At 40.6% G+C, this 14519-nt stretch overlaps 1 protein-coding gene across 1 annotated transcript in view; it reads left to right on the top strand.

The window, feature by feature from the left end:
• The window catches only part of SDC2 (syndecan 2), a 121722-nt gene extending 107738 nt beyond the window's left edge, over nt 1-13984 (top strand). Inside the window, exons 3-5 of the mRNA XM_043484177.1 lie at nt 3189-3325; nt 10311-10446; nt 11571-13984. Of these exons, the coding sequence (XP_043340112.1) occupies nt 3189-3325; nt 10311-10446; nt 11571-11734 (437 nt within the window). The 3' untranslated portion in view covers nt 11735-13984. The remainder of the gene's footprint in view (nt 1-3188; nt 3326-10310; nt 10447-11570) is intronic.
• Nucleotides 13985-14519: the final 535 nt, after the last annotated feature.

The raw sequence follows: 14519 nt of genomic DNA, 5'->3' as shown, positions 1-14519 counted from the left end.
GATGCAAATCAGTCATATTATGTATAAAATTTTGATGGAAAATCAGGGAAGCTGATATGAGAGAGCAGTGTATTTGGACCCATCATTATTAATGATTTACATTTATGTAGGACTTCCCTGGTGGCTCAGACGGTAAAGCATCTGCCTACAATGCGGGAGACCCGGGTTCGATCCCTGGGTGGGGAAGATCCTCTGGAGAAGGAAATGGCAACCCACTCCAATACTCTTGGCTGGAAAATCCTATGGATGGAGGAGGGTGGTAGGCTACAGTCCATGGGGTCGCAAAGAGTCGGACACAACCGAGCGATTTCACTTCACTTCACAGTTATGTAACATTTTGTGTACACAGAATGCTTTCAAATATATATATATATCATGTTTGCACCTCTGAGAATTAGTGGTTGTTATCCCCATTTTACTGATGAAGAAACTAACTCAAGCATTATTTGTCCAAGAACACAAAGATAATAAATGCCAGAACAAGTACTAAGTTTGTTTAATGCCAAATCCCATATTTATTTCAATATACCCTTCACCATTTTTTTTTTCTGAATAATGAGTGTACATGCTGGAGGAAATCAATATATTAAAATATTTAAAATGAGTCATATTCATAGCTTTGCACTTTTCCTAGTATCTTACCTCATATTTTTTGAACTGCTTGTTATTTTAACATGATTCCATGCGGAGTCTGGGGCTATTCATCATTTTTTCCTGTCTGAGGAAGCAGGTTAGTTTGAGTTACAGACTTTGAATTTTTTGAGTTGTTATAAGTCTGACAAATGATCAACTTAAAAAGAATGTTGTATTTGAATGTGAACAATTCTCAAATGTTATTTTTGTAAAAAGGCAAAATGAACAAACAAAAAGACATAGTGCCCAGTTGGAAGTCAGTGGTTAGTCCTTACTGTCGGCTCCTGGAGGTGTTGGGATTTTGTTAGACATTCTGTTGGAGAGCCAATCAGATCCAATCCCTCAGCCATAGGAAGCTTCGGTCCCTTGTCCCTCAGGGGAAACTTTAGTCAGTCATCACACAAACAAATGTATTGTTACAAACTTGTGATAAATGCAGTCTTAGGGTAAGAAGGTGGTACTAAATAAGCAGGTGATGAAGACTCTAATGTGGAAGGGAGGCCTTCTCCAAGGAATGACATTTGTGCTGAAATCTAGAGGTGAGGTTTAGAAATTAACTAGGCAAAGACTTCTGGCCGAAGATCAGGGGACCACAGCTGGAGTCTAGGGGATAACAGGATAAATGATGCTGAAGGCAACTGGAAAGGAAGGCCAGGACTGGACTACACAAGAAGAGGCGGCGGCGTTTTATATTCACCTCGAGAGCCGTGGAGTGCCGCTGTGACAGTTTTAAAGAGGAGAACGATGGGGTTGCAGCCCATCTGTGCACAGTGGGCTGGAAGGAAATGAGGAAGAAGGGAGGCCCGGTGATTGATGGGAAGATTGGGTGAGGGTGGTAGCCCTGGAACTATAGAAAGATGTTAAGAGTGGAGACATAAAAAGAAGGTAAAATCCATAGAACTGGGTGATGGATTCAATGTGGTGGTGAGGAAGAGGGGAGGGAGCCAGAGCTGTGAGTTACAGGAATGAAGGGTTCCACTCACTGCCAGATAACATGAGGAGAAAAGACTGCGTTTGTAGAGGGGACGCAGGGAAATCATGAGTTCTAGTTTTTTAAAATTTTATTGAAGTATAGTAGATTTACAATATTGTGTTAATTTCTGCTGTACGACAGTTATTCAGTTGGGTATATTTTTTCAATATTCTTTTCCGTTATGGTTTATCACAGGATATTGAATATAGTCCCCTGTGCTATACAATATGACTTTGTTGTTTATCCATTCTATGTATGATAATTTGCATCTGTTAATCCCAAACTTCCAGTCCTTCCCTCCTTACCTCCTCTCCCCTGGCAACCACAGGTCTGTTCCACGAGTTCTATTTTGAACGTGACCGAGATGTATATACTACCTTTGAGTCATTCAAGTGAAAATGCCAAGTAGGCTGGTGGATATGTAGGTCTAAATTTTGGAGGAGTGACAGAAGGGAACCACTTGGGTTAGCTTGGGTTTCATTTGTATTTAGATGTAACAGAAGCCATGGGTGAGAGAGAAAGTGTAGAGTAAGGTGCAGCCTAGGGCTCAGCCTTAAGGAACCTTTCATATTTTGTGTGCAGGTGGAAGACAATGAATCTGCAAAGGAGACTTAGAAATAGCCAGAGAGGTGAGGGGAAAGTCAGGAAGTCAAAGTCATAGAAACCCAAAGGTAGTGTATCAGAAAGGAGGTGGGAGTTGACAAGTGTCCAGTGATACTAGGAGGTTCAATTAGATGAGGACCACTCTGGAAAATGCCACTGGATATGGTATGTGGAGGGGAATGGTGACCTTAACAAAACAGTTAAGTCACCAGCAGTGTGGTGACAGGGGACATTTGACTAGGGGGAGTAGAGCAGAGAGTGGGATAGATGGTGTGGGAGGAGCTGGTGAGTCTGCACAACACCGCTGAGACTAAGTCTGACTATGAACAGGGGAAGTGCAGCAGCTCACTCAGATAAAGTTGGTGTTCCCTTTTCATGTTGTTGTGATGGAAAATGGAAAATATAGCATGTTTCAGCATAGAAGTGAAGCAGTCTCTTGAGGGGGAGAGACTGAACACACAAGTAAAAGAACAGCTACTTGAGGGTCTTCCCTGGTGGTCCAGTAGTTAAGAATCCACCTTGCAACGCAAAGGACATCAGTTTGATCCCTGTGGGGAGCTAAAACCCCACGTGCCATGGAGCTGCTAAACCCAGGCACTGCAACCAGAGAGCCCGGGTGCGGCAACTACTGAGCCCACAGGCCACTACTGGAGAGTCTGTGTGCCACAATGAAACATCCCTCATGCCGCAGCTAAGACCTGATGCAGCCAAATAAATAAATTATTTTTAAAAGAGTTACTTGAGAACATTTGGGATAATAATAATATAGAAAAAAAAATGCCAGGCTCCCCACAGATCCACTTTGAAGTCACTTCTTTATTGCTCTGAAGACTGCAGGAAGGTTTATGCTGAGTTCCTGAGGAGCAGGTATTGTGAAAAAACGTGACTCTGTCATGGTCAACTTGAGACCACATAGCCTGATACTGTAGAATTCTGTGTTGTGACTCATGTGCTTAGTCGTCTTTGCTTATTCTTCCAGGAGCTGATGAGGATGGAGAGAGTCCAGAGCTGACCACGTCTCGGCCCATTCCAAAGATACCGTTCACTAGTAGTGCTCCGAGAGTGGAAACCACAACGCTGAGCAAGATACAGGACAAGATCGCTGCTCAGACAAAGGTGTGTTTTATTTCGCATCGCGTCATCAGGTTATTGTCAATGTTCCTTTTAAAAAAATTGTACAGAATGTTCCTTTTAAGAGGCACCTTTTAAAACTGTGTAAGGACAACTGGTCTTTTCATTATATTGTAAATGGCTCCTCCTTACTCTTCATGATCGTTTTGACATTTGCCACCTACTGCTTTTTTGTTGTTGTTGTTAAACAGGCTTTGCTTTTCAAAGCAGTTTTAGGTTCACAGCAGAATTGAGTGGGAAGCACAGAGAGTTCCTGTATACCACCTGCCCCCACACATGCTCAACAACTCCCCCCCCTACTGTCAATATCCTGTGACAGAGAGGTACACTTGTTACAACTGATGAATCCACATTCAGTTCAGTTCAGTGGCTCAGTTGTGTCCAACTCTTTGTGACCCCGTTGACTGCAGCACGCCAGGCTTCCCTGTCCATCACCAACTCCTGGAGTTTACTCAAACTCATGTCTATCATGTCAGTGATGCCATCCAACCACCTCTGTTGACCCCTTCTCCTCCCGCCTTCAATCTTTCCCAGCATCAGGGTCTTTTCCAGTGAGTCGTTTCTTCGCATCAGGTGGCCAAAGTAATGGAGTTTCAGCTTCAGCATCAGTCCTTCCAATGAACATTCAGGACTGACTTCCTTTAGGATGGACTGGTTGGATCTCCTTGCTGTCCAAGGGACTCTCAAGAGGCTTCTCCAATACCACAGTTCAAAAGCATCAATTCTTTGGTGTTCAGCTTTCTTTATAGTCCAACTCTCACATCCATACATGACTATTGGAAAAACCATAGCTTTGACTAGACGGACCTTTGTTGGTAAAATAATATCTCTGCTTTTTAATATGCTGTCTAGGTTTGTCATAGCTTTTCTTCCAAGGAGCAAGAATCTACATTGGCAGGTCATAATCTCCTAGAGTCCAGAGTTTAACTTAGGGTTTGCTCACCATGATGTATTACATTGTATGGGTTCTGACACATTTCTAATGGGCGTGTATCCACCATTAGTGTAGCCTACAGAATAAATGCATTGTCCTAAAAGTCCTCTATCCCCCTACATGTTTGTTCCTCCTCCCCTCCCAGCCCCTAGAAACCACTGATTTCTTTTACTATCTCCATAGTTTGTGCCTTTCCAAAATGATGCATAGTTAGAATCATGTAGTATGTAGTCATTTCAGATTGGCTTCTTTCACTTAGTAATATGCATTTACAGTTCTGCCATGTCTTTTCATAGCCTAATGGCTAATTCTATTATTTTTATCACCCAGGCCTAGCTTATAAACAAATCTTTTTTACAGGGTTCTTCTTCTTAAGGAACTCACAGCCCAGTTAAGAAGCAAAACCTTTTCAGTTTATGTGACGTACATTAAGAAAATTTGTTTTTATTTCATAAAGAATTGGTTGTGAGTTAAAACCATTGTAAACTTTACATCTGCTGAAATAGGTTATGGACTAAGAAGACTCTAGGTACTAATCTCAATAAGTGTTTTCCCAAAGTCTTTTCATATCACCAGTGGTATGTAAACTTCAACTCTTCCAATGATAATGATGGGTGTTGGTACATCTCTATATTCATTTTGAGAGCTGTCTTATTAAGAAAAGCCAAAGAAAGGTCTTTGGCCTTAGAACAGAGCCAAAGTTTCTAATGGAAACTAGGGGACTGGTGATTTTGGCTTTATTAGCATTGTATTGCATTCAGCTGACCAGCTACTACTAGGTAAGCTACTTAAGTTGGAAAATACATGCTACAGTCTGAAGAAGGCTGAAGTTTCAAATCCTGTTGTTGTTCAGTTGCTCAGTCATGTGTGACTCTTTGCGATCCCATGGACTGCAGCATGCCAGGCTTCCCTGTCCCTACACCATCTCCCAGAGCTTGCTCAGACTCATGTCCATTGAATTGGTAATGCCATCCAACCACCTCATCCTCTGTCATCCCTTTCTTTTCCTGCCTTCAATCTTTCCCAGCATCAGGGTCTTTTCTAATGAGTCTGCTCTTTGCATCAGATGGCCAAAGGATTGGAGTTTCAGCTTCAGCATCAGTCCTTCAAATGAATATCCAGGACTGATTTGCTTTAGGGTTGGTTTGATCTCCTTGCAGTCCAAGGGACTCTCAAGAGTCTTCTCCAACACCACAGTTTGAAAGTATCAATTCTTCAGCCCTCAGCCTTTTTTATGGTCCAACTCTCACATCCATACATGACTACTGGAAAAACCATAGCTTTGAATAGACAGACCTTTGCTGGCAAAGTGATGTCTCAAGTCCTAGATCTGGTCAAGTGTCTTAGTTTCTCTGACCCATTTCTCTTGGGTCCTTGGGAAGATTAAATGTGAGGGCATGCAGCATGGCACCTGAGACCCAGCAAGCACTCTGTAAATAGGCCTTCATGGAAGTCGGTTAGAGCAGTAGAGACTGAGGCAGTTCACCAAGGGAAACTGTGGAGTAACAGCGCAGGAGACTTCAGACAGTGGAGGATAGCATGCTCCTTAGGAGAACTTGGAATCACAAGTGTCCCTGTTTGGTGCTCACCCATCTGTTGGTTAGAAATGAGATGCTGCCAAAGTTTAACAGCAGCCAGGATGTGGAAGACTGTGTCATGAAGGTAGAGACAGGCTGTCTCCGGAGTGAGAAGTGCCCCCTCTGCAGGTAGGACTGCACATGGGCTTCCAGCCCGATGACGCCCCTCCCTTTCCCACAGTGCACTTGTTCTTCCCCTCCCCTTCCCACAGTGCACTTGTTCTTCCCCTCCCCTTCCCACAGAGCTGTTGTTCTTCCCCTCCCCTTCCCACAGTACTCTTGTTCTTCACTTTCCTCACTAACCTCCTACCCACCCCACTCCCCACACAAGTGCATAGGGTGGTGAGGAACAGAGCTGGGTAGGTTTCTTCAGATGTGGAGCAGCCAGGACAGTCCTCTCCAGACCGGAGTGCTGTCTGTTGGATGGAGAAGGGCTTGTTACCGTTAGCGGTAGACCGACTTCACAGGCCAGGCGCTAGGAGAAGGAGGAGCTGTGAGCCATGAGGCAGACCCATCTGGCTTCCTGCGTGGTAGCTGCTCCAGAAATGGATTCTATTGAATGAATGAAAAGAAAAAGGGAAAAGAGGAGAAGTGCAAAGCAACAAGTGCAGCTGAGGGTAGACCATCCAGGGTGGCCGCTGAAAGACTCATCTGACTCTACTGCACGTATTATATGACCACTTGTCATGACTGAATCCCCTGAGGTCAGGAACCATTAGGACTCACTAGCATGAGACAAGAAACTCAGTTTTGGCTTTTTGTGGTAGTTTTTATCCTCAGCAAAACCTAATTTGACATAGAGCTGTCTGGTCAGTTGACAACAATGGATTGAAAATTGATGTAAGTTTTTAAAAATTGACTTTAAGGGAGCAATTGTGTTGGATTAAAATAAAGAAGATAGATGTTTGGCAGGTGAGTTCAGAAATGAAGGACCTCAAAACATTTTAACATATTCTTGGTATCGTTTGTTTTTGATGTAGTAATAATAAAAGTTCATCCATTTGTGGGAGATTTATTGAGTGCTACTCATTGTGTCAAACACTTTTTGCAGTACTTATCATGATAATATTAGTGATTAAATTTTCTATTTTGTAATTACCTGGCACAGCTAAATTAAACATTGCCTTTCGGATACCATTAATACAGATTTTGCTTTTGAGTGGGCATCACAGTGGCATTGATGTCACTGTTATAGATATTCTGTCTAGTTTGTTGTAAATTTATGTGACTAAAATAAAAAGAATACAGGTATTTGTTCAAGCAGAGCATTGCTCGTAACCTTTTACTCCATTACATTTTCATGGTATCTAAAGAACCAGACATGGATATGACAGATCTTTAATTGGCTTCATCTAATCATCTGTGCTGCCTTTTCATAATTTCACTTTGCACACGTATATGAGAGTCCAGGCATTTCAGATTAGTTCTGTACTATAGAAAGTACAGAATCATTAGTCAAACTATTCCTTTCATAAAATAAAACTTGTAAACTTAAAGAGTGATTGTTCCATCCAGAGCACTTAGAAGCTTGTGCACTCATTCCTGTGAGTACGTGGTAGCCCCATTTCTGTGGAGACCTCCTGTCTCCCAACCCGCAGACCGCCTGAAATGCAGGCTCATTCCTGGCTGTTGGATCAGAAGCTGAGTAAAATGGAAATGTTAACTGTCTCAAAGGATTTTAGGGACTGAAAAGCCCTGAGGGGAACTCATGTGATCTGTCATAAAAATGAGACAAAGATGACATGGATGAATTAAATTCCATCACTAATATCACAGTAGCTATTTACCTTCACTTCATTCACCACCAGAACTCACTTCCTCTTTCCTTCATCACAAACCTGGGTATCAGCCTACTTGAGCTTTCTCTTCCCTTTCCTAGCACTCCCTTAACTGCTAATGAGCAGTGAAAAGTCTCCTAGATTAGAATCCAGATAATTCGTTTTCTCATCTGTTGAGTTGTCTGTCCTTCTACCAGGCATCCAGTTAACGATGGGCTTTCCATGAGAAGAATGGAGGAATTGAGGCAAAATACTGTCAATGAGCTTTTCTCTTTGCTTTCCCTTGGTACAGGAAAGCCAGGGGAGACCTTTATTTTCTTCTCTCACAATAATGTAGAGAATAGTGAAATTTGGAGTGCATGTTGTATGGCAGTGAAATGATCATTTTCCTGTAGCCTCTGATTTTTGTAAGTCATGGCGGGTTGAGGGTTAAGTCAATACAAGATTTTTGTGTGGCTTGGGAAAGTAAGACAGGCATTCTTTATCATGCTTTATTATCCATCATCTTGAGTGGAAACCAGTCTAGTGCTCTGTCCACTGAGGCAAGGCCTGCTGACCTGGAACTCAGATAGATACACCTAGTGATCCTTCTTGGAAACATTGATGACCTTAAGGCACCCCAGAAAGGTGAGGTCTCTATGCTTTTTAACCCTCTAAGCTAAGTAGCTAGTGGCCATATTGGATGAATGCTGGCCTTCAAAAAGCCATCAGGCATTTAACTGGGCCACAGCTTAGAATCCTAATGAAGGTGGTTGGCTGCTCTTAGGAAGAGTAGTAAAGCTAAAAAATACTTTTGTCTACAGTGAGAGACCAGTGGAATTGACAATGTTTTTCGTCAGTAGTGTTGGCCAACAAAAACTTGAGCCTGATAGAGAAGAACCAACTCATTTGAACTGAGCTTCTCTAATTGAGTGGTTCTCAAACTGTAGAATTATCTGGAGAGCTTTAAATAAGTACCAACAATAAGCAGTGCCAGTTTTACCCAGTCCAGAACAATGAAACAGTCTCTGGTGGTGGTCTTTTTATATATATATATATTTAACTTTTCAGATACTTTCAGATTTCAGTGTAATCTTAGGTCATTGGTACATGATGGCCAACATTGGTGCTGAAGGTTAGAAAGCCAACAGATGATTTATGTGACGGTATAATGGGCTATAAAGTGTTCTGGGGTTTTTGAGAGGTGGAAGATCAGGGCTTCATGAAGGACAAATAGACAGTGAAAGAAGTGAAAATTTTGTATTGGAATTAGAGGAACTGTATGAACCGAAGCACAGATGTCAGGAATCAGTTTTGGTAAGAAAGTGGTAGTAGAGATGGCGTTTCAGGGCTTCCTACTGGAGATTAAGCAGTGGCCTTGGGAGATGGATCAGAAGTCACCCAACACATGCAGTTGGGTATGATGTGGTAAAGACCTAGATAAGGCCTCAGGAATGAGAATCCATGGAAGATACTGAATTTGAAGGAATGGTGAAAGGCAAATTGAAAAGACTATATGTGTGTGTGTGTGTGTGTGTGTGTGTGTGTGTGTGTGTGTCTTTTCTATATATATATATGTGTGTGTGTGTGTGTATACACACACATATATATATATGTTTGCTATATGAGGTATCACTTAGTCATGTCCACCTCTTTGTGACCCTGTGGACTCCTCTGTCCATGGAATTCTTCAGGCAGGAATACTGGAGTGCATTGCCATGCCCTCTTTCAGATCTTCCCAACCCAGGGATTGAACCCAGGTCTCCCACATGGCAGGTAGATTTTTTAACATCTGAGCCACCACCAGGCAATCCCATTGAAAGGACTGTGACATACCAAAACATATAACTTGAAATGTGCCAAAATAACTTTGGGGGCCCAAGAGAATAGTAGTTACTACTGATGAAAATGGGGAGAGGGTCGATGTGTTATGATGGTGCAGCCAAGGATGAGGGTCCTGTAGGGTGCTGGTAGGTAGGAATAATGCTGCCTGGAGGTGAGATGGTGAGAGTTGTAGAGTACTCAAGAAGCTGAGAGTGCCCTTCACTGGACAGATAGAAAAAGTGAGGTCCAGAAAAATAGTGGATCAGGGCCACAAGGAGCTCCTTACAGAACCAGCGCCTCCTGAAGTCTAAATTCTAATCCAGGGCGTGGTGAAGGTGTAAGAGTGAATAAATAGTGGGGATCATTACAGATGAAGCCTGTTGGCTGTGCCCCACAGAGTGGTAGCAGGCAGAGCCCTGGGAGAACACTCAGAGAGAATGCCTGCAGGGAGGCTGCCATCACAGTAGCCCATGTAGCAGAAAGGTGATGGAGTGAGTTGAACTGTGTAATGTTGTTAGGTTGGAGCACCCAGAAGGGGATGGTGGCCTAAAAACTGAAGAGTGGTAAGGAAGCTAGAGATCCTTGTGAAATGTCAACTTAGGGATTCTAACCATGCCATTAGGATTATTACAAACTCAATAAATTGTCCATCTTGCCTGTACATGTGATGGGTGTTATATAAAACCATGAACAATGCGGGCCCACCATAGGACTCACCCATTGGAATACACATCACACAAAGTGATTATTTCATTTATTTTCTAAACCCAGTGTTTGAAAGAAAAAAAAAAAAAAACTTGGGAAAGTACTTACTGTTTCTTTCTTCCAGCACATTAAAAGATTTTTCTAATCTTTCTTTTTTGTTTTGCCTATACCAGTCACCTGAAGAAATTGATAAGGAAAAAGTTCACCTCCCTGACTCAGAAAGGAAAATGGACCCAGCTGAAGAGGATACAAATGTATACACTGAGAAGCACTCAGACAATCTGTTTAAACGAACAGAAGTCCTGGCAGGTCAGTAGCTGGGTGGAGGGTCCTTCAATAGGCTTCTGTTTGTCTGATGTTCAGAAGTATCAGCAGGGTTTGCCGGATGTTACCTTACTACTGAAAACTATCTTGAGCACCTGTCTCATTCAGAGCGAGTGAGGCAAGAGTTAGGCAAAGGTTGTCTCTATTTTCTGTCAGCTCCCTCAGCCTACCTTTTGGCCCGCCATTTGGGTTGGGGTTGGGAGAGGCAAGAAGAAAGTCAAGGCCTGAATTGGTCTAGAACAACTGGGTGTCAGGTATGGCAGAATGTGAAGCTCAGTCAGGCTTAATCCAAGTCCTCCTGATCTCAAGATAAATTTAAGAGAAGAGAAGATTCTTTATGGAGAGGACCTTTGATACAGTGCCCACGGCACAGAAGGATGTTATCTCTAATCATAATTTACCTGATGAAAGTATTAACCTTTGATTTTAAAGGGGAAAATTTGCAAGATTTTAGAACACAGTCCTTTTAAAAAATTTTTATTTTTATTGAAGTATATTTGATTTACAACGTTGTGTTAGTTTCTGATGTACAACAAAGTGATTCCATTATACATATAATAGTTTGCATATGCTAATCCCAAACTCCCAATCCAGCCCTCCCCTACCCCCGACCCCTCCCTTAGCAACCACAGATCTGACCTCTACTTTTGTAGAACACTTGATCCTTGAGAGGAAAGTCCCAAATTCAAGATGACAAAGGAAATTTGCATGCTTTTTTCACAGTTCCCTTTACAAAATTTAAGTCAGTTATATCATGTTTTGTGTTTTCATTGAAAAAGCAATTAGAAGATTAGATTACAAAAATGTGAATGCTGAAAAGACATAAGAGTTTTAATGTATGGAACTAGTTGAGGTCACAGCCAGATTTTTTCTTATTGAGGCTTTTGGGTGATATTATTAATACTAATCAAAGGAAGTATTATACCTCTTGAAGAATGTCAGCTTTGCTTAATTACCTGGTTGCTTCATTGAATCCAGTTTTTTTTTTTAGTTTTGGGGTTTTCAAATTAAGCTTTTTATGAAAGTGTTGATAGATTGGCCTTAACAAAGCTAATTTCTGCCATCCTTGAATCTCTTCTAAAAGTAATCTTCGTTTTGGTGTGTTTCAGCTGTCATTGCTGGCGGAGTTATCGGCTTTCTCTTCGCAATTTTCCTTATCCTGCTGTTGGTGTATCGCATGAGAAAGAAGGATGAAGGAAGTTATGACCTTGGAGAACGCAAACCATCCAGTGCTGCTTATCAGAAGGCACCTACTAAGGAGTTTTATGCGTGAAAACTCCCATTTAGTGTCTCTATTTATGAGATCACTGAACTTTTAAAAATAAAGCTTTTGCATAGAATAATGAAGATCTTTGTTTTTTGTTTGTTTTTTTCATTAAAGAGCCATTCTGGCACTTTAATGATAAAAATCCCATTGTATTTAAATCTTTTCATGTATTTCTTTAGAACAACAACATAAAATTCAAACTTAACATCTGCAGTGTTCTGTGAATAGCAGTGGCAAAATATTATGTTTTAAAAATGCTCAATGTACATGGAATCGGTTTAAATTTCTATGCGCAAATATGAAAAGAGTGTTTTTATCCGATGGTTCGAAGATGAAAGCTATTTCATTTGTGTCAGCATGTCTCAGAGTGACCTTATCAAGTTGGTCTTACTTTGTTAATTTATCTGTTGTTCCCCTCTCCTCTGCTCGCCCTTGAAAACAAAACAAAACTCTATGCCTTTTGTAGCTGTTATGGTGCAATTTGTCTTTGGGTAATTCAGATAATGGTAATTTAGTGTATATGTGATTTTCAAATATGTAAACTTTAACCTCCACTTTGTATAAATTTTTAAGTGTCAGACTATCCATTTTACACTTGCTTTATTTTTCATTACCTGTAGCTTCAGGCAGATTTGCAACAGCAAATTAATGTGTAAAATTGGATTATCACCACAAAACTGTTTAGTCATGTCTATCCATTCAGATCTTCTTTTGAGAGGATTTGATGTGAGTTACTGACAAGCCTCAGCAAACCCAAAGATGCTAACAGTATTTTGAGAAGTTGCTGCAGATTCCTTTGGCCACTGTATTTGCTAATTTCTTGCAATTTGAAGGTACGAGTAGGGACTTAAGGAAAAAATCAGTTTTTGTTCTTACAAATGCATTTAAGTTGTAAACGTCTTTTTAAGCCTTTGAAGTGCCTATGATTCTATGTAACTCGTTGCAGACTGGTGTTAATGAGTATATATAACAGTTAAAAAAAAAGTTGGTATTTTATAAGCACAGACAATTCTAATGGTAACTTTTGTAGTCTTACGAATAGACGTAAATTGTAATTTGGGAATATAAAAACTACTGAATAAATCATGTGGCCTAATATTGAAAATGTCACTGTTATAAATTTTGTACATTTTCGATCAAATGTACACCTCCCCTTTGCTAACGACCGTCTGCTCTCAAGGATGTTGTGGGTTTGATTTCTGAGTGTTCCACGGTGTCTGTAAATCAAAACCAAAGAGCTCATTTGATGAGGCTGTTTATTATCAGATTCGCTTCTGAATTGGCCAGAGGAAATCTGAATGTATCATCCTGTGTGTGTGTTTGGATGTAGATATTGGAAGGCTGCCAGGGAGGGAATTGTGAGTTTCACAACCTTTATAGAGATAGCTGATGGCAATATTGAGATGGATACCTGCTCTGGCGAATAACTTTTAGGACTATAAATTCCAAAGAACTAAAGAGGGCTTTCCTGATGTCGATATCTATGGTTTAGTCCTCTAGATTGGTTTACCTTTGAAACTTCCGAATCTCTCCTGAAGTTTAACCGAAGAAGTAATAGATGGAATACCGTAGTTCACACTGTGGGGAAGAAGAGTCACTCAGGGAGGTTCTAGGCATTAAAAGGAGAGCTTCACTGCTTAGGAATGAGATTGCCAGAAAGCAGTGATGTCTGAGGAAGAGATGGAAATGTGAGGGTTCCCTGGCGCCCTGGCTGGGGACTTCCTTCTAACTGAACATTTCCTTTTTCTGTTTTACCACCAATTTTGTTTTAAAGTGTGAGCTGCCAAAGTAGGAAGAAGACAGCAAAAACAGCAACCTTTCCAACATATAATTTGCTTTTAATGAAGTATGAATACTTACTTCATTTAGAGAACGTTCCCTGGAATTGCCACAGAACTCAATTAAAAAAAATTTTTTTTTTGATGCAGCACTCAGAACAGTGTTTACTTAAATTCTTAATGGCCTTAATTCTCAAAGTCCTGTCCCATCACTTACAGAATCAGTCTACTGCGGAGTGATTAAAAGGAAGTGATAGCACTTTCTAAAGCTGCACAATGTCCCTCGGTTATGGAGGTTATGAGTATAGTGGGTATACCTCTAACTGTGCAAAGCAAAGTTCAGTTCGTAGAATATTAACTGCTTGGAATATTCATGCCAGGAAAAGGAAATTTCTGGCAAATATTTTGTCACTGCTGTAAAGCAAAATATTTGTTAAAGTGCCAAAATAAAGTCTGTCATGCTGAAAGTAAAAAATCATTGTATAGACTGACATCCAGTTTTCTTCAACTTAACGTTTTCTGCTCAATTTTTTTTTTTTTTTTAAGATTCAGTAAATACTACTACAAAAAGTGTTAGTAATGATTACTAAGTTCAGGGAAATTTTGGTAAAATATAAATACTAAAGCCAATGTGAAAATTTCCTGTTTCCTTAACCACATCTAAATGGTTGTGAATCTAAATGTGTGTGAATATGGCTTTCTTTGAGAAGCTTGCAGTATTCAAACTGTCCCATTTTGAGCGTATGTGGGTAATGGTATGAGCTCATTTTTTAAAAAAGTTTCACCTGCAAGTGCCTAGTACCCGAACTTCAGGATTAGGACATGGTTAATAAAGTTGAATTTAGGTTAGACAAGATTGCATAAATTACCATCTATTAACATTAAACATAATACTTTCAGATCAGATGTTTAGGGAATTATATTTTGGTAACTTTTTTTTTTTTTTTTGAAAATAAAAGACAATATACACTTGCTTATTAAGGATAGAGCCTGTTTGTCTAGGGTCTGGGAGA

Source organism: Cervus canadensis, chromosome 12 (assembly GCF_019320065.1).
Source record: "Cervus canadensis isolate Bull #8, Minnesota chromosome 12, ASM1932006v1, whole genome shotgun sequence".
NCBI lineage: Eukaryota > Metazoa > Chordata > Mammalia > Artiodactyla > Cervidae > Cervus > Cervus canadensis.
The sequence above is the reverse complement of the archived record's forward strand: the minus strand, read 5'-3'. Positions and strand labels throughout refer to the sequence as shown.